The following is an 18,655-nucleotide window of genomic DNA, read 5'->3' on the forward strand; positions in this document are numbered from 1 at the left end:
CAGGATTTCACAGCATAACATCAGAGCAGGCAAGTCTTCTGATTCTCTCCCAGCTTTCTCTCTTTCCTTTATACTGCAAAGAGTCCTTTAAGTCCTTTCCAGAGAGCAAAAATGGACTTTCTCAGGCATTCTGATAATTACACATCTGGTTTGGCCAAGCACACGAGACTGTAGGTATGCTTTGAGCAATAAGCAAAACAGATGTATTGTAGAAAAAGTTCCCTTCAGGTCTCCCTTAGCAAACATTACTTCTTTATAATATTTGGCAATGATTCTCACTGCAGTGTCCCTCTTTGGATTTCTGTCAGCCTGACGAATGTACACCTGATTTCACACATGCATTGCTGAAAGAATTCGCTTAGACCACATGTTCTTCCAGTCCCCCAAGTCCCAGTAAGTACAGCATTATTCATTGTCCTAGCCCAAGGATATGTTTTCCATTTGTACAGAGAGATGAAAATGATACAGACTATTTCATACATACTTTCTGTGATTTTCGTGCAACAACAACAACAACAACAGGCATTTTAAGGCCATTTTCCCTGCAAGAGCGGGGGTTAGCCTTGCGGTCCCCATGTCAATCTTCTCCATTTTGTCCTATTTTCTGCATCTCCCCTTGTTAACCCCCTTGCCCGCATTTCTTCTTCGACCATCTTTAGCCAAGTCTTTCTCGGTCTTCCCCGTCCTCTACTTCCTTCCACATTCATTTCCATCACTCTTCTCAACCAGTCACTTTCATCCTTCCTCAACACATGACCAAACCATCTCAAACTGTTTCTCTTCACAGCATCCATCACAGGCTCTATTCCCATCATCTTTCGCAATTCATCATTTGGCTTCCTCTCTCACAACGATACTCCACACATCCACCGAACTATTCGCATTTCCACCCTTTCCAGCCTTCGTTGCTGCTCTACGTTCATTACCCATGTCTCGCTCCCATAAATCATAACACTTCTCACACATGCAGCATACACCTCTCCCTTCAGCTTCAACGACACTCCCCTCCTCGTCAGCACGCCATTCAGTTCCCGAAACTTCTTCCATGCACATCTCACTCTAGCAACCGTTGCCGAGTCTGATCCACCTTCTCCATTCAGCATGTCTCCTAGGTAACAAAATGTTTTCACACCTTCCAGCTTCACGCCGTCTCCAAGATCCAACTCAACATTTCCTCCATCTGCAGCTCCCTCTGTGCACACCTTACACTTGAATGTAGCTGCCACACTGGTTAATGACCCTCTCAAACCACTACATTTTTGATGAACCCACTCAGCGCACATTGTACATTTAATGGAGTTCACTCCGACACCCTTCCTGCACATAGCACATGGCCACCTCCCAGTTCTTTCCACCTCACCACATGCTTTACCACTTGCCATCACCTTTGTTTTTCCGATATTCACCTTCAGACCTTTCGTCTCCATACATTCCTTCCACTTGTTCTTCTTCTCCTTCAGTCCATCCATACTTTCTGCAATCAACACCAGATCATCTGCATACAACAACTCCCACGGTAAACCCTCCTTTACGTTCCGAGCCAGTACCTCCATCACAGCTACAAATAGTAGTGGACTTAGTACCGACCCCTGATGCACTCCCACCTTCACCTCAAACTCACCACTGTTCCCGTCCTTCGTCCTTACAGCTGTGCGCGCTCTTTTGTACATTGCTATCACTACTCTGATCAACCATTCCTCCACTCCTAACTTCCTCAATGCCCATGTCACTACTTCACGTGGAACCCTATCGAATGCTTTCTCCAGATCAACAAACCCAAGAAACAACTTCTTCCTCTTCTCCATGTACTTCTCCTGCAACTGCCTCACAATAAAAAGTTCATCTGTCGTTCCTCTTCCTGGCATAAATCCAAACTGCATTTCGTCATCTTCACTTTCTTCCTTATCCTCATCTCCAACACCCTTTCCAATCCCTTCATTCAATGCTCCAATAACTTTATCACTCGATACGAGCCACAGTCTAGAGGGTCACCTTTCCCCTTGTATCGAGGGGACGAGGGTACTCAGTTCCCAAACCACTGGAATACGGCCTTCTTTCACCACCAGATTGCAGATCTCTGTCATTCTCTTCACACCCCAATTTCCCGCTGCCTTCAACATATCTCCCACAACTCCCGTCGGCCCTCCCGCTTTTCTACTGTTCATTGCTTTTATCGCTTCCTCAACTTCCTTCTTGGTTATCTTCTCTGCCGATTTTCGTGCAAGAACTATAATTAACTACAGGGGAACTTATTAATTAATTAGTATGAATTAATCCCTGTAGAAGTACTACTTCTACACTCCCCTCTGGGCTGGTGCTCCTGCCTTACACCTAGCTCGGCTTCACGCTGTTGAAACCAAAGCTTTCAGAATCATTGGAATCTCCCGCGATGAAGCTAATTCTGAGGGCCTTTCACTCACTCACCGCAGGCAGGTTGGTGGTCTTTCTGTCTTCTACCGACTCCTCTCTGGCCTAGCCCCCCCTCATCCCCCCAGCCCTGTCTATGCTCTGTCCCCCAAATACTCCTACAGGTCGCACAAGATCTGCCAGCAACCCTCTTCTGGTGAAACTGCCAAAATCAAGACTCTGCTCACCGTCACTCTTTCATTCCTCTTTTCTCCCACCTCTGGAACAAACTCCCTCACTCTCTTCAATCCCACTCCTCCCTCCAGGTCTTTAAAACAGCTGTTCACCACCATCTCTTATCTTCCCTTATCCAAAACCTTGATCTTTTCTACCCCCGTTAATTCACCCCAGATCCACTTTTCTGAAATACCGACTTCTTTCCTGGAAGTCCTGACTGTGTCCATGTCGTTTTTACCTCTCCCACTCCCCACCCTCTTCCCACGCTTCCGCCCCCCAAGCCGTCTCCCTCCCACAGATCTCCCGATGTCCCTGCTCTCAAATGTTGTACTTGTGTGCTTCCCCCTCTCTCCCCATCTTGTCTCCTGCTCCCTTTATTATGTCTTATGTGTCCGTTTTTTTTTTTTGGTCATTAATGTTAGCTCTTACACAAGCCTCGATCTTGTATACAAAAAACAAACAAACAAAAAGAAATAGCATGAGGCCATTAGGCCCATCAAAGCCTGTGCAATGGTTGTCCATTCTCTATCCTTTTAAAATGCTGTGACATAAGTAAGAATCAGGTGCCATTTTTAGTCTTTGGTATGCCTTAGCCAGGACTCGAACTACCGCCCTCCCAGACTCAGAGCAGATGTCCTAACCATTATGCCAACGAGTCTGGTATATGACGGTGTTTTATTACTTAGATTGTTTTTTTTGACAAGTATGTTGATCACTCCGGTTTGTCTTTGTTTGTGTGTGTGTGTTTGTTTGTCTGTCCGCTCACTTATACTTGCCTACAGGTCACAATTTTAAACCGATCTTCACGAAACTGCACCAAATGGTAGAGTTGGTGGTCTGACAAAATCCTATTTATCTTTGAGGTCAAAAGGTCAATATAGGCCAAAGGTCAACCACTTTTTTCAAGTTTCTAAAATCCTCAATTTTCATCCGATTGACTTGAAATTTGAATAGGATTTGCATATCAGCTAACTGAATTCAACCACCAACTATTTTTTGAGATCAACATAGGCCAAAGGCAACCTTTTCAAATTTCTAAAATCCTCAATTTTCATCTGATTTACTTGAAATTTAAATACGATTTTTATATCACGTAACTGAATTAATTCAACCACCAATTATTTTTGAGGTCAAAACGATGCTCTACGGAGTGCCATTCAACTTTGTTCTATTTTGCCAAGTGTCACTCCATGAGTGATCTTTCATTGTCTTGTTGATTTGTTATTTTGTCTTTTTAGTTTTAGACCTCACGATTAATGGGATGTGGGTATATCCCAAATCATGTTTAAATTTCAATACTTTTTTGTCTCAACAGTTATCCAAGAAGCGGTTGATCTTTTTTTGGTTTTCTAAAACTCAAAGCCGACTTGTTTATTTGACTTTAAAAAAAAGGCCGAGCGGCAATTGCATGATGAGAACATGACTTGAGCAACGTAAATAAAACGCATGTGGGAATTGTTGCTGGGCACTGTTCAAGGACATTTTATCCTTGTTTGCACAGCATTGTGATTTAAACTGACTGCCTATGCAGCTTATTATTCAGTGTCTGTTTGTTTTTATCCCCAGAGTTTAATCCTCTTCGTGGGATCCTTCCTGTTGGTGATGAACTCAAAGATTCTGTGGCCCAACGGTCTTGATAACCGACAGTAACACTTTGGTGAGGTCAGTACTGCGAGTCATTCAACATTGTCACAGGTCCACAATAGCTCCGCATGGTTGTTGTTGTTGTTGGGGTTCTTGTTAGCGGTCTATTTCAATGTGCACCCATTGGTCCGACAGCTACCAGATCCTACCCACATTTTTCGCTTCACTCCACCCATCATGGCACCGAGACAAATTAATATGGCCGCCATATTGTTTTTTTGGTGGGCCTAAAGCATCAGGCCTGTAGGCCTCTAATATACACTGCCCGGGTTTGTTACGTCAGATTTTCAATGGCTTTGCTTGGGTCAAGTGTTACTCACAATGAGGGACCACAAAAAATCGAATCAATGTAGAATAAAAATTTATTAGGTTAAATCAAGACCATCAGCTAGTACACTACACACCTCCTTAAAAAAATATCGTTACATAATTTTTGAATGCCCTCTTATTGGGGTTAAACAATTTGTGACTGTGTGACTAATCGGCTCGTACTGATATAACCGTGGGGGAGGTTGACATGGATGAGGTGTCGAGTAAATCTTTTAAGAGCGCTTTAAATGCTTCCTGCCACATGGTCGGGTTGTCGGCGACTATACCGACACCGCTCACTGTGTTTGCTAGTGGGGAAGGTGACTGTGACACTCTGCCAGGACCAAAAACAACACCTGGCAAAGGGCCCATAGGGAGCCAACAACTATCCAGTAAAGGGATGGTGTCTCATAAAAAACACCATCCAGTTTGAACTGGTTCAAGTCACACCAAAGACTTTGAAAATGGTACGTGCTGCTTCCTTGCTTGAAAAGGATAGAGCAGGGGCATTCCCCATCAGTTTGCATCCATGGGGTGGAGGAGATTCCTCTTGAGGAAATTCCCCGCTGAGTACGGTGAGAAAAGCAGTGCCATTGTTATGACGTCGCTGGTACCCAGAGTATCTCGGGAAACGACAGTAATGACACAGTAATGACGGCACTTCCCCCAAGGTGTGTGTGTGTGTGTGTGTGTGTGTGTGTGTGTGTGTGTGTGTGTGTGTGTGTGTGTGTGTGTGTGTGTGTGTTTTTTTTTTTTTTTTTTTTGTATTTTGCCGGATTTTGTCGCAGGTTGTGACCACAGTGCTGTCATTCTTGTTGAGGATATTACTACACTTATTTAAATTGAGATATTCATGCAAAAATTCCCCTTTCCCCAAACTTCGCAGGCATATGATGTTGCCGGCACACAATGTTAAAATCAATAATTGTTAATGGCAGCTATTAATGTTTTTTGAGATCTTGTATATTATTTATGAACAAACTTGTTTGACTCGTGAAAATCATCTGGTATTATTATAAATGGAAAAGTTTATTCAGAACCATTACTGTCAAAAATTTTAAATCAGCTGTTCAGAAGATTACTTTACTCCATTGCTGTTTTTCCAGGGTTGTGGGAGCCATGGCCTTGGTTCGGGTCTCCTTGGGAGGTCTGTTCTTCATTTTGGTGCTCTTCCTCACGAGCGTCTTTGGCTCTGTGTTTATGCTCGGGCCTGTGCTGCCATTAATGCTCCTCTCGCCAGCCTGGTACCGCTGGATCACTGACCGCATTGTCGCCGTATGGCTCACTCTGCCTGTGGTGAGAAGCAGCAGATTTGTGGGAGGTGGAGGCAGGGTATGATCACAAGTGCCGGGAGAGTGTGCATACCTTTGAGTTGACGTGTTCCTTTGCATACCTTTGTGCATACCGTGTGCATACCTTTGAGTTTGAGATTAGTCACCGTACTCGCAAGCCGTTCGCTTTGGACCAAACCATTTCATGTAAATAGAGGGGGGGGGATTGTCACCGTACTCGCAAGTCGTTCGCTTTGGCTTTGCGAATGGACCAAACCATTTCATGTAAATAGAGGGGGGGGGGGGGATATAATTTTAGATATATATATAGTACGGGCATGCCCTAGTATTTATCAAATGCAACTAATTTAAATGAAATAAGTGCGTTTCCTTGGAAAAAAAAATGATTGAGAGATTAGTCCAACGATGGAGGCACTTTTGTAGGCTGTTTGAAAGTCAATTTTGAAGCAAACCAATGTACTTTGCAGAGACACAATGGCACCCTTGCCACTTAGGCAGTTCTTTGATTAGCTATTCATTTTCAACTTAATTTCTGTGTGCTGCATTGGCATTGGCATTCAGTATTGGAAATTCAAGATAGAGAAGTCTGTTGCAATTCCTTGGTAAGGAGAGCTCCTGCTATGCCAGTCAAGTGTTCTTGATTTCAAAAATGGTAGGCCACAATGTACTGGTACCCTGGCCAAAAATCTTCAAAACTCCTGTTTGAAAATATGGGACACTGCACAGTATCATAACTATTCCACATTAATGATGCAAACTGCATACTAAATTTGTCATTGAAATTTGGGTCAGGTGTGCATTCACCAGATCGATCGATGGATATTGTTACGAAAATGGTGATTTTCTTCACGTATATAGTTTGCTGAATGATGTGTATCATTTTCCTTGCAAATAGTACATTACTAGCAGGGACCTGCAAAAATTCCGTGTGATGAAAAATGTGTCCTCAACCCCACTCCCCTCCCGGCCCCCCAATACCAAGTCTTCAAACCCCTTCCAACCCTGTCTTCAAATGCTTTCCCACCCCAAGTCTTCAATCTCCCCCCCACTCCATCACCCCAAATCCTCAACCCCCTCCCACCCCCTCCACCACAAGTCCTCAAACCAACCGAAGCCTCACCTCACATCTCCCAACTCTCTGCCCCTCCCACCCCTCCCCCACACCCCAACTCTGTCCTTCCTTCTGCCTTTCCTCAATACCCCACCCTCCAACTATGTCCTCTCCTTTCCTCAATATGTCCTGAACCCCCTCTCCCAAACCCCAATTCCTCAACCTCTCCTCACAAACCCGATTCCTCAACCCTCCTCCTCCCACAAAAGCATTGAGCGCCCTCTGCCGACACTCTGACACTGTCCACAACCCCCCTCCCAACCCCAAGTCCACAACCCCCTCCAAACCCCAAGTATGCAACCCCTCTCCTGAGTCCAGGTACGCAAACCCTCCCTCCCAACCCCAAGTCCTCCAACCCCACCCTCACCTGGAGTCTTCAACTCCCCCACCCCCAAAGCCTCATTTCCCCTCTCCCAACTCTCTGTCCTCTCCCAACATTTTCCTCCCTGCACCCACATCCAAGTCCTCAACCTCCCCTCCCAAACCCAAGTGCAACACCCACCCCTAACCCAAAGTCTGCAACTCCCCCCCCCCCCAAACTCCCTAGTCTGCAACCCCCTCCCAACCTAAAGTCTGCAACCCCCCCTCTCCAACCCCAAGTCCACAACCCCCACCCAAACCCAAAGTCTGCAACCCCCCGCCCCCCAACTCCAAGTCCACAAACCTCTCATCCCAACCTCAATTCCGCAAACCCCCCGCCCCCCAACCCCAAGTCCACAACCCCCACCCCCAACCCAAAGTCTACAACCCCCCACCCCCCAACCCCAAGTCCGTAAAACCCCCCTCCCAATCCCAAATCCACAGCCCCCCCTCCCAATCCCAAGTCCACAACACCCCTCCCAATCCCAAGTCCACAACCACCCTCACAATCCCAAGTCCACAACGCCCCCCTCCCAACCCCAAATCGTCAACCCTTCCTCCTCTCCAGCACCTCAATCTCCTTCTCCCTACTATATGCCCCCCACCTCCATCCCAACTCTCTGCCCTCCTTTTCGTGTCAATAATCAGATGTAACGTGGCAAAATATTATTATATAGTTGTCAGTATGTGACAACTAAATGGCACAAGCCGTAAATCGCATGCCCTCTGACTATATGGTGTACTCAGTTATGTCAGACTTTTATTACTATAGACATTGTAAATAAATAAAGACACCTTATATACATCAATAAACAAACAAATTGGATCATGAACAGCTGCACCCACTTCTTCACCAATGTTCAGGTACTTTTCAAAGTACATGAACATCCCCTGTATTGTAAGCAATTATTCCCTATGCTTGGGGGGAACCACATGGATATCACCAACACCATTGAGGAAACTTCATGACGTCAATAATAACATTATAAGCAAACTTTTGCAACTTTTTGGCAATTGTACTTTTGCAGGTGATTTAAAAATAAAAGCCTCCACTTGACCTACGACCTATTTTCATTATCCTTATGAGCCCCCAGGTACCCAGCCAGAATGTCCAACTGGGGCCCATATGAGTCCTATGTGGGCTAACTTGTGGGGCCCAAGTGTGTCCCCCCACATAGGCCCCAGCTGGATTTGTCCATAGGCTCCACCCGGGGGCCAACTGGGTTAGCCCATATGGGCAGGGCATGGTCTTTTTGTGGGCTACCCCATGTGGGCTGGGCATGGGCTTTTTGTGGGCTACCCCATGTGGGCTGGTCATGGGCTTTTTGTGGGCTAGCCCACAAAGGCTGGACATGGGATTTGCATGGGTTATACATGGACTTTTCCTGGGCCTCATGTGAATGTAAATGGAGTGTAAATCAATCCTGCATTAGCTACATCACATCTGCTTTGCTGTCAGTAGAAATATTGAATGGAGTGCATTTTAAAGAGGCTTTTGCTTGAAGTTATCTTAAATAACATCCTAACTTGCATCTGTCAAAACAAGCTAATAATGGTAAATACTTTTATAATTCAATGGTGTTGCTGTGGTATTCCTGCTTCCAGAATACCAAGGGTGTGAACCTCTGAAAGTTTGAGAAAGATAAGATCCGTTCACCCATCCCTGAGAGAAATGGCAACGCACACACACAGACAGACAAACATCTCTCTTATACTGTTATGGTATGTGTAGATTTAGTAAAAATCAAACTTTAAACCCTCTACATTTAACCACCATCCAGAGTATCATAAAATTGATGATTCAAGTGTTATCAAGGTCTACAACATAGCTGCTGATTGGAAACTGCAATGTTTCTTCAAACGGAACGGTTGGCGCTCACCAGAAATATCGTGAGATTACACCGAGCAAAAAAAGCGAGATTACAGGAAGACTTGACGTCAGTCTGTATGAATTATCGTTGACCTCACTCAGCTCACGAACCACAGAAGTCAATTCTCGTGCATCTTAACTTGTATAGACACGCCTGCATGTATTGCCTAATTTGTTTTTTTTTTATTGTTATTAAAACAGCTTTCACAGTTAAAATAACAGCAGGCATTCGATTTTAATATGATTCTTGATTCTTAAGAAATACAATACACAGAAGATATATATAACTGCCATTTTTTAAACTTCTGAAACTAACATTGTCTTGGCCCACCTGGGACCCACATAGGGCCCAGTTAAAAGCCTGCCCAGAACCCAAGCCCACCTCAGCCCATCTAAACCACTTATTTCCCAGCTGGGCCCCAGTTGTGCATGCTGGCGCAGGGTATGTGACTCTCCATCGAACCTTGTGTAGTTTTGTTGTCTATACTATAAGCCTAAGGTTAATTGTATAAACAAAGTGTTTTCTTTTCTGGATATTCATCATTGATTATTACTTTATATTAACAAGTTGCCCGTGCCCGCACAGGATTCTAAACGGAGTAGGGAATAAGGCAGAAAAAATGCAAATGGTGTCTTCTGTCATGGAGCCAGTGAGCTGGGAGCAACAATTCACATTTATTGCTATGTCTGATGCAGTGCTCTAATGGCAGCGGGGTGCTCCATCTGAAACTGTTTGTTTGAGACATGCAGCTTTCTGATGTCTCGGGTCCGCAATAAAAATTAGTATTGTGTCAAAGCCAGTGACCAATTGCAAATGGATTTGTCAAAGTAGGATTGTCATTGCAAACATTACTCCAAAAATTTCATGTTTATACCTTTTTAAGATTGCTTAAGGTAATTTAAGATGTGTGGGCTGTCCGAGAGCATTTTTTTTTTTTTTAGTTCTCAGCACCTGTGATCCTTGTTGGAATTCTGAACACAAACCACTTTACCCCTGCCGTCTTCTTCCCCACGAGGCTCTCTTGGAGGTGGTGTTTCACGTGAAGGTGGTGGTGTGCGGCGATGGGTTCTGGCCAGGCGAGCGGAGCATTATAATCATGAACCACCGCACGCGCCTCGACTGGATGTTTTTGTGGAGTTGCCTCCTTCGTTCCAGCTACTTGCGTCAGGAGAAAATTTGCCTAAAGTCTGACGTCAAGAACATTCCTGGTTTTGGTCAGGCTTTACAACTCTCTCAAGGGTTTATGTATTTGGTAAAGGGAGGAGAGGCTTTATTTTAACCCTTAAAATGCATGCCCATTGCTACAGTATATCAAAATATCACTTGTATTTTACAACCTAATTTTGTTTCCATCTGACGAGCAACCTTTTCGCTCTACCTCTGTCTTCAGGTTGGGCGATGCAGGTTGCTTCATTCATATTCATTGATAGGAAGTGGGAAGTGGACAAGAAGCGCATCATACAACAGCTTGATTACTTTTGTGATGTCGACCAACGCCTGCAGCTGCTGTTCTTCCCTGAGGGCACGGATCTTACCCGTAAGGCATGGCTACATGTGAAATATTAAACCACTTAATTTATTGATAGCATTTGCACATTAGGGAAAAGCAGAAAGTACAATATTTGCTGCTTTTCATATGAAATTCAGCTTGAGCAAAGTTTGGGCAACCTTGGGATTTTTGTCGAGTGATTTCAACCCACTCTGAAAACTTTAACCAAGTTTTCAAGTCGAGTGGCATCTGTCACACTGTGTTGCTTTTTGTCCCCCGTCACACCACGGAGCGAAAGGGGGACTATGGTTTTCCCCTCCGTGCGTGCGTGCGGACGTGCGTGTGGACGTGCGTCCGTCCATCCGTGCGTGCGTGCGTGTGGACGTGCGTGCGTGCGTGCGTAAGCGAAGGACCGAATTCTAATCTGGTGTGTGGGTGTATCTACGCATAAGGAAGAACGCTATTGAAAATTGAGTCGCCACGTCAAAATCCAAGATGGCCGCCACCATATATGTCTGAACCTTGTGAGCGGATTATCTTGAAAATAAACCAACTACTCACTTCTAATCTGGTGCGCGACTGTATCTAGGCATAAGGAAGACCGCTATTGAAAATGGGGTCGCCACGTCAAAATCCAAGATGGCCGCCACCATATATGTCTGAACCTTGTGAGCGGAATATCTTGAAAATAAACGAACTACTCACTTCTAATCTGGTGCGCGACTGTATCTAGGCATAAGGAAGACCGCTATTGAAAATGGGGTCGCCACGTCAAAATCCAAGATGGCCGCCACCATATATGTCTGAACCTTGTGAGCGGAATATCTTGAAAATAAACCAACTACTCACTTCTAATCTGGTGCGCGACTGTATCTAGGCATAAGGAAGAACGCTATTGAAAATTGGGTCGCCACGTCAAAATCCAAGATGGCCACCACCATATATGTCTGAACCTTGTGAGCGGATTATCTTGAAAAATAAACGAACTACAAACTTCTAATCTGGTGTGTGGGTGTGCCTCCAACCCACTCGCAAATATTATCGACTCTTCCATGTTTTCTGCGTCTTCCACTTTGTCAACTCACATCACTTCCCCGACGGGGGACCTAGGCGTAACGCTTGTTTTATTTATTCCTCCCGCCAGGGAGTAATGCATTCGATCGTGTGTGTGTGTGTGTGTGTGTGTGTGTGTGTGTGTGTGTGTGTGTGTGTGTGTGTGTGTGTGTGTGTGTGTGTGTGTGTGTGTGTGTGTGTGTGTGTGTGTACAAGATATCTGGAAAAGTTCTGAACGGATTTTGGATGAAAGTTGGTGGGATGATTGCCCTTGGGATAAGGAAGAATTGATTAGTTTTTGGTGAAGCTCAGGATATTATTCCGGATCCAGGAATTTTTTACCATTGGAAAATAGGGCTCAGCAGTGGCCACACACGGCGGGAGTATGCGCCCTACTGAGTGGCGTTCTAGTTTTTTATTTAACATTATCTTAACATAAGTTTGTTTGTTTGTCTGCGCAAGCTAATCTCCTGAACGGTGAAAGATAGGAGGAAACCTCTAATACAAAAAATGTCGGGACGGGCCCCGGGAAGGTTTTAGGCTAGGTGGCGAGGCCGAGGTCGAGGCCCACCTCGGCCGGGCTGGGCCCATTTCGCAATTAATAGCTGAGCTCAATTATAGCAGTCAAACTTCTACGGCCGCGGATAAAAGCTGAATTGTAGTTCTTAAATGATGTTTTTTGGTTCACGGTTTATCAAGTGACCACTATATTCGTCGTGTGTGTGTGTGTGTGTGTGTGTGTGTGTGTGTGTGTGTGTGTGTGTGTGTGTGTGTGTGTGTGTGTGTGTGTGTGTCCGCAGCATAACTACCCGATTATATCATCTGATCTTGATGAAACTTGGGTGGGAGGTTGATATCATGATCTAGTGGTGTCCTGCCGAGAGTGGGCGTATTGCGCCCATTGTGGGCAGAGCCACGCCCGAAAAAGATGTCTTTTTAGGGGGTAATTGAGTTCAAGCTACATCTTCTCCGAGGGGTTTGGTGGAATCTGACAGGGGTTTTGATATTTGGTTAGGCCAATGTCATGTGTCTAGCCCCACGGAGCTCGATTTTTCATTTTATTTATTTATTTAGTTATTTATTTTCATTTCATTTTTCACCGAATTTTCGGTATTGTGTAGCTAACTAACCTCATAACTTATTATACATTATTTTCTATCTCATGTCAAGGTCAGTAACCTTCGTTTTGACATTTCCGGGCCTGGCCTGTCCGGGCCTGTTTCGGTTACAGTCCGTCCTTTGTCAATGAATACCGCTCGCTCGTGAACCATCGTCGTCTCCTGACTCGTCTCCTCTAATTCTGAGATATATCAAAATAAATTGTCTGACAGTTAGGGTCCACTTTCTTTTTCATTTATTGTTTTGGGGAGAGGGGATGTTAAACAAAACGTATTATTCCAACTTGACCCACGGCGGGAGTATGCGCTCTACTGAGTGGCGTTCTAGTTTTTGATTTGTGATGAGAATGCTGCATTCAAGTGTCATTGCTCAAGAGGCTAAGCCCGGCATGCCAGCAGAACTCAAGTACTGTCACAAATGCTTGAACGGTGCACTGAAGGATTGCTATGTAATTTTCCACCTGGATTTACCACAAGCCCTTTTTATCCCTGCTAAGCTGCACTGTGCTGGCTCCTCAGAAATGCTGCAGTGGCAGGTGGTGGACACTAAATCTTTCTATTAACCACACTCTGCTCCCACAGTACTTTTGAGAGACAATCTTGCCTTATCAACACAACAAGGTTTTCATTAACTGGAGATCCCAGTTAAACCCCATTAACCCACCCCAAGCCCACATCCTTCCAAATTTCCAGTTATTCTTCTTCCTGAGAGTTTTCTTCTGTATCCATTTTGTCTACCCTCCTGCATCCTCCCTTACCCCTCAATCCTCCCCACATTGATTGTTTGTCGAAGTCTCCCTCAATTTTGTCCTCCAACCCTGCTATTGGTGTCCCCCTCTGCCCCCTCCCTCTCTCTACTGTTCCTTTTCTTCTGTTGCCTCCTCTTCCATTCATTGTTCTAACTCTTCCACGAGCCTTGACCTTGTATACAAAAACAACTAGACCGCGCTCGGTGGAGCGCTTACCTCTGCCAGGATGAACAGTTTATATTTTGTATCCCACTCATCGGCTGGATCTGGATTCGGACCTGAGCCAAAATCTAATCGGCTTTTTCTTGTCACCAAACCAACTCGTCCACCAAGTTTAGTAATAACTCGTCCATAAATTTTTATATATCATGTTATATATCGCTTTTGCCTGATCCCTCAATGGCGAAGAATCACTTGGAAATTAAATAATTCTCGTATCCGAATCCATATTAAGATCTTCACCAAAATCGAATCGATTTGTACTTCTCACACACCCAACCTCTCCACCAAGTTTCGTTCAAATCCGTCCACAACTTTTTGAGATATCCTGCTATGTATCGATTTTGGGCCCTTCTCCCAATGGTGAAGAATCATTTAAAACATTCTACTAGCCGGATCTTGATCTTCACCAAAATCTAATCATTTCGTCCTTGTCACATACACTACCTATCTGTCAAATTTCGTCCGAATCCGTACACAACATTTTGAGATATCTGGTTCACAGACAGACAAACAAACAAACAGACAGACAGGGGTGAAAACATATCCTCCATCCACCTCCGGTGGTGGAGGTAAAAACACACTTAACGCTTTCATTATAAACCTGAAAAATGTAATTACAGTTACATTCCGAGGTCGGCAAATTGAGTACCAGCTTGCTGGGATGAATGATCACGGTGTGTACCCCGGTTTAGAATAGGTACACCGTATCCCTGCGCATAGTAAGAGCGTGACCAAGGGTTGGCGCCATAAAAACATTGCCTCAAACAGAGAACCATGATTGTCATGGGGCCCGCAAGGCTAACCCCCGCTCTAGCGGGGAAATGGCCTTAAAACGATCATTCATTCATTCATTCATTCAGAAAGTATTCAGACCCCTTCACTTTTTTCACATTTTGTTATGTTGCAGCCTTATGCTGAAATCGTTTAAATTCATTTTTCCCCCTCATCAATCTACACTCAATACCCCATAATGACAAAGAGAAAACAGGATTTTAGAACGTTTTGCAAATTTATTAAAAAGAAAAAACGGAAATATCACATTGACATAAGTATTCAGACCCTTTGCTATGACACTTGAAATTTAGCTCAGGTGCCTCCCATTTCTCTTGATCATCTTTGAGATGTTTCTACACCTTGATTGGAGTCCACCTGTGGTAAATTCAATTGATTGGACATGATTTGGAAAGGCACACACCTGTCTATATAAGGTTTCACAGCTGACAATACATATCAGAGCATAAAAACCAAGCCATGAGGTCGAAGGAACTGCCTGCAGAGCTCAGAGACAGGATTGTGTGGCGGCACAGATCTGGGGAAGCAGAGAAAAAAAAACTCTGCTGCATTGAAGGTTCCCAAGAGCACAGTGGCCTCAATAATTCTTAAATGGAAGAAGTTTGGAACAATCAGGACTCTTCCTCGAGCTGGCCGCCCGGCCAAACTGAGCAATCGGGGGAGAAGGGCTTTGGTAAGGGAGGTGACCAAGAACCCGATGGTCACTCTGGCTGAGCTCCAGAGATCCTGTGTGGAGATGGGAGAAACTTCCAGAAGGACAACCATCACTGCAACACTCCACCAATCTGGGCTTTATGGCAGAGTGGCCAGACGGAAGCCTCTCCTCAGTGAAAGACACATGAAAGCCCACAGAATCTTGTTTCTCACAGTCTGAGAGTCCTTTAGGTGCTTTTTTACAAACTCCAAGCGGGCTTTCATGTGTCTTTCACTGAGGTCCACCCCTCACCCCAAACCCGCCACCCCCTTCATATGCAATTCTGACAACTCCTCAACATCCCCCCACCAAAAGTCCTCCTCCCTCCACTTCAAGGCCTCAATGCCCCCTACCAACTATGTCCCATCTTTGCCATCTCCTTCTCCCTCCCCCCCCCCAATCCTCACCCCTCACCATCCCCTCCCAGCCCTAAAGCATCAATTCCCTCCCCACTTCAAGCCTTCAAGCCCCTCCAACCCCCCCCCCCCCCCAAACCACAACTCCTAACCTCCCCTCCCCCCCAACCGCCCCCCGCCATCACCTCCACATCCCCAGTGAAAGTCCTCCACCCCCCAACATCCCAACCTCCCCTTTCCACATCTGTCTCATCTTTACTCCCCTCCTCATCTCCGACCACTCATAAAAGAAAATGACCATTCCCACAATGAAACATATATATGCAGTGGTTTTCTACATTGAAACATCATTGAAACATCTCTCTCCATATTTAAGAGAGAAAATAAAATAATATATATAGATATATATAAATATATATGTATATATGGGAGCATACACTGGATCAGCACGTCGCTGCGTCCTTGGACGACTCCTCAGCACCATCCTGACACACACCACTGTGTGTGTTACGGGATGAGGTGTTTTTTACGGAGGCTGGAGTGCAAATCTACCTGCAATTGACAAAAATTGAAATCGTGCCACCAACCTCCTTGAGAGAGGACCCAGGACCCTGGTACTCATTTCGCCGACCTCGGAAGGACGACAGGCTGAGTCAACCCCACCTGGTATTAATTAAACAGCTGAACGGGATTCAAACTCAGGACCTTAGGGCCCCAAGCACACCACCCTAACCATTAGGCCAACAACAGGTGCTAAATTGAAACCGGAATATTTAATGCTTTCCGCTCCACTATCATACTATCACTGACTTTTCAGAAATCTGTCATGGTCGCCTGTCAAACTAACATAATTTAAGAGAAAATTGTCAGGAGTACTCGCAAGGACCTGCGTAACCACTGCAGTAAAAACACTGCTTGAGAGAATGCGACATACATTGCATTCAGAAAGTATTCACACCCATTGACTTTTTCACATTTTGTTGTGTTACAGCCTGAATTTAAAATGGTTTTTTATGACTGATCTACAGATAATACCCCATAATGTCAAAGTGGATTTTTTTTTAATTTTCTAGAAATCTTTACAAAATAATGAAAAATGAAAAGCTAAAATATCTTGAATGAATAGGTATTCAACCCTTTGCTATGACACTCCAAATTGAGCTCAGGTGCATCTAATTTCCTTCATCCTTGAGATGTCTCTACAACTTGATTGGAGTCGACCTGTGGCCAATTCAATTGATTTGACATGATTTAGAAAGAAACACACCTTTCTATATAAGGCCCCACAGTTGACAGTGCATGTCAGAGCCGAAACTCTACCATGAAGTCCAAGGAACTCCGAGATAGAATTTTGAGGGGGCATAGATTGGCGGAAGGGTATAAAACAATTTCTAGAGTGTTGAAAGTTCCCAAGAGCACAGTGAGCTCCATCATTAGGAAAATGGAAGACTATGGAACTACGCAGACTCTTCCTGGAGCTGGCCATCCAACCAAACTGAGCAACCGGGCAAGAAGGACCTTGGTCAAGAGGGAGGTGACCATTAACCCAATGACCACTTTGACAGAATTAGAGTTCCTTGGCTAAGATGGGAGAATCTCCCAGAAGGGCAACAGTGTGTGCATCAATTCACAAATTGAGGCTTTATGGGAGAGTGACCAGGCAGAAGCCACTCCTGAGAAAATGCACATGACAGCATGCCTGGAGTTTTCATAAAGGCACTTGAAAGACTCAGAGCATGAGGCAAAACATTATGTGATCTGATGAGGCGAAAATTGAACTCCTTGGCCTGAATGCAAATGCTACGTCCTGCAGAAACAGAGCACAGCTCATCACCCATCTAACACCATCCCTACCATGAAGCATGGTGGTGGCAGCATCATGCTATGGGGATGCTTTTCAGCGGCAGGAACTGCGAGACTTGTAAAGATAGAGGGAACAATGAATGGAGCCAAATACAGGGAAATCCTTGAGGAGAACCTGCTTCAGAGTGCATAAGACCTAAGACTGTGGCTAAGATATGCGTTCTCGCAGGACAATGACCCCAAGCATACAGCCAAATCAACACTGGAATGGCTTCAGAACAAGAATGTAAAAATCCTTGAATGGCCTAGCCAAATCCCAGACTTGAATCCCATTGAGAATCTGTTGAAAGACAAACTCAACAGCGTTTGAGCAAATCTGCAAGGAAGACTGGGAGAAACTCCCCAAATCCAGATGTGCAAAGCTGATACAGACATACCTAAGAAGCTTTGAAGCTGTAATCGCTGCCAATGGCACTTCTACGAAGTATTGACTCAGGGGGTTGAGTACTTAATGTAAATTACATATTTCTGTATTTCATTTTCAATTATCTTGTAAAAAAATATATTATAAAATAATTCCACTTTGACATTATGGGGTATTATGTGTAGATCAGTGACAAAAAAAATCTCAATTTAAAATCCATAGTAAATTTAGGCTGTAATACAAGAAAATGTGAAAAATTCAAGGGGTGTGAATACTTTCTAAAGGCACTGCAGTTATCTGGGCAGTATATAACCAACAGAACGCTGCCTCGATCGCTGAGGCCTATATTCACAAGGCCTGTGAGGCCTATTGGCTCAAAATCCTTTTAACTGCGGCTTTGGTCATTTTACGCTGAAGGGAAAATTTGTGGGTAGGGCATGAAAAAAAATTATGGCTGTGGTGAAGATTTACTTTGGCCTTTCAACCGATGTGCATGTGTATCCCCTTAAGGTGATTGAAATGTATGACCATACATTCTGGCTCTGAACTAGAATATATGGGGTTTGGCTGACCATGAGCTTCGGCCTTTCAACCGATATGTAAATTTAAAAGAAAAAAAATTGTGAATGTGACGTCTTTGACTTCCCATGGCAGAAATCATCAACATGGCGGCCGTAGTATAGAATTTGCGGATGGAGTGAGATGAACCGTCCAATCAATGGGTGAAACCCAGGCAGACGCACGCACGCCTCCTTTTATAGTATTGTATAGAAAATATCCTGTCA

The 18,655-nt window shown here is 44.6% G+C and overlaps 1 protein-coding gene across 3 annotated transcripts in view; it reads left to right on the forward strand.

Moving 5' to 3' along the window:
* The window catches only part of LCLAT1 (lysocardiolipin acyltransferase 1), a 40,429-nt gene that overhangs the window by 14,369 nt on the left and 7,405 nt on the right, over positions 1 to 18,655 (forward strand). For all 3 annotated transcript variants that reach the window (XM_078778879.1, XM_078778878.1, XM_078778880.1), the window contains exons 2-5: positions 4,150 to 4,245; positions 5,643 to 5,832; positions 10,186 to 10,384; positions 10,561 to 10,707. In XM_078778879.1, the coding sequence (XP_078635005.1) occupies positions 5,656 to 5,832; positions 10,186 to 10,384; positions 10,561 to 10,707 (523 nt within the window). In that variant the 5' untranslated portion in view covers positions 4,150 to 4,245; positions 5,643 to 5,655. The remainder of the gene's footprint in view (positions 1 to 4,149; positions 4,246 to 5,642; positions 5,833 to 10,185; positions 10,385 to 10,560; positions 10,708 to 18,655) is intronic.

Source organism: Myxine glutinosa, chromosome 5 (assembly GCF_964187855.1).
Source record: "Myxine glutinosa chromosome 5, kmMyxGlut1.1, whole genome shotgun sequence".
Lineage (NCBI taxonomy): Eukaryota > Metazoa > Chordata > Myxini > Myxiniformes > Myxinidae > Myxine > Myxine glutinosa.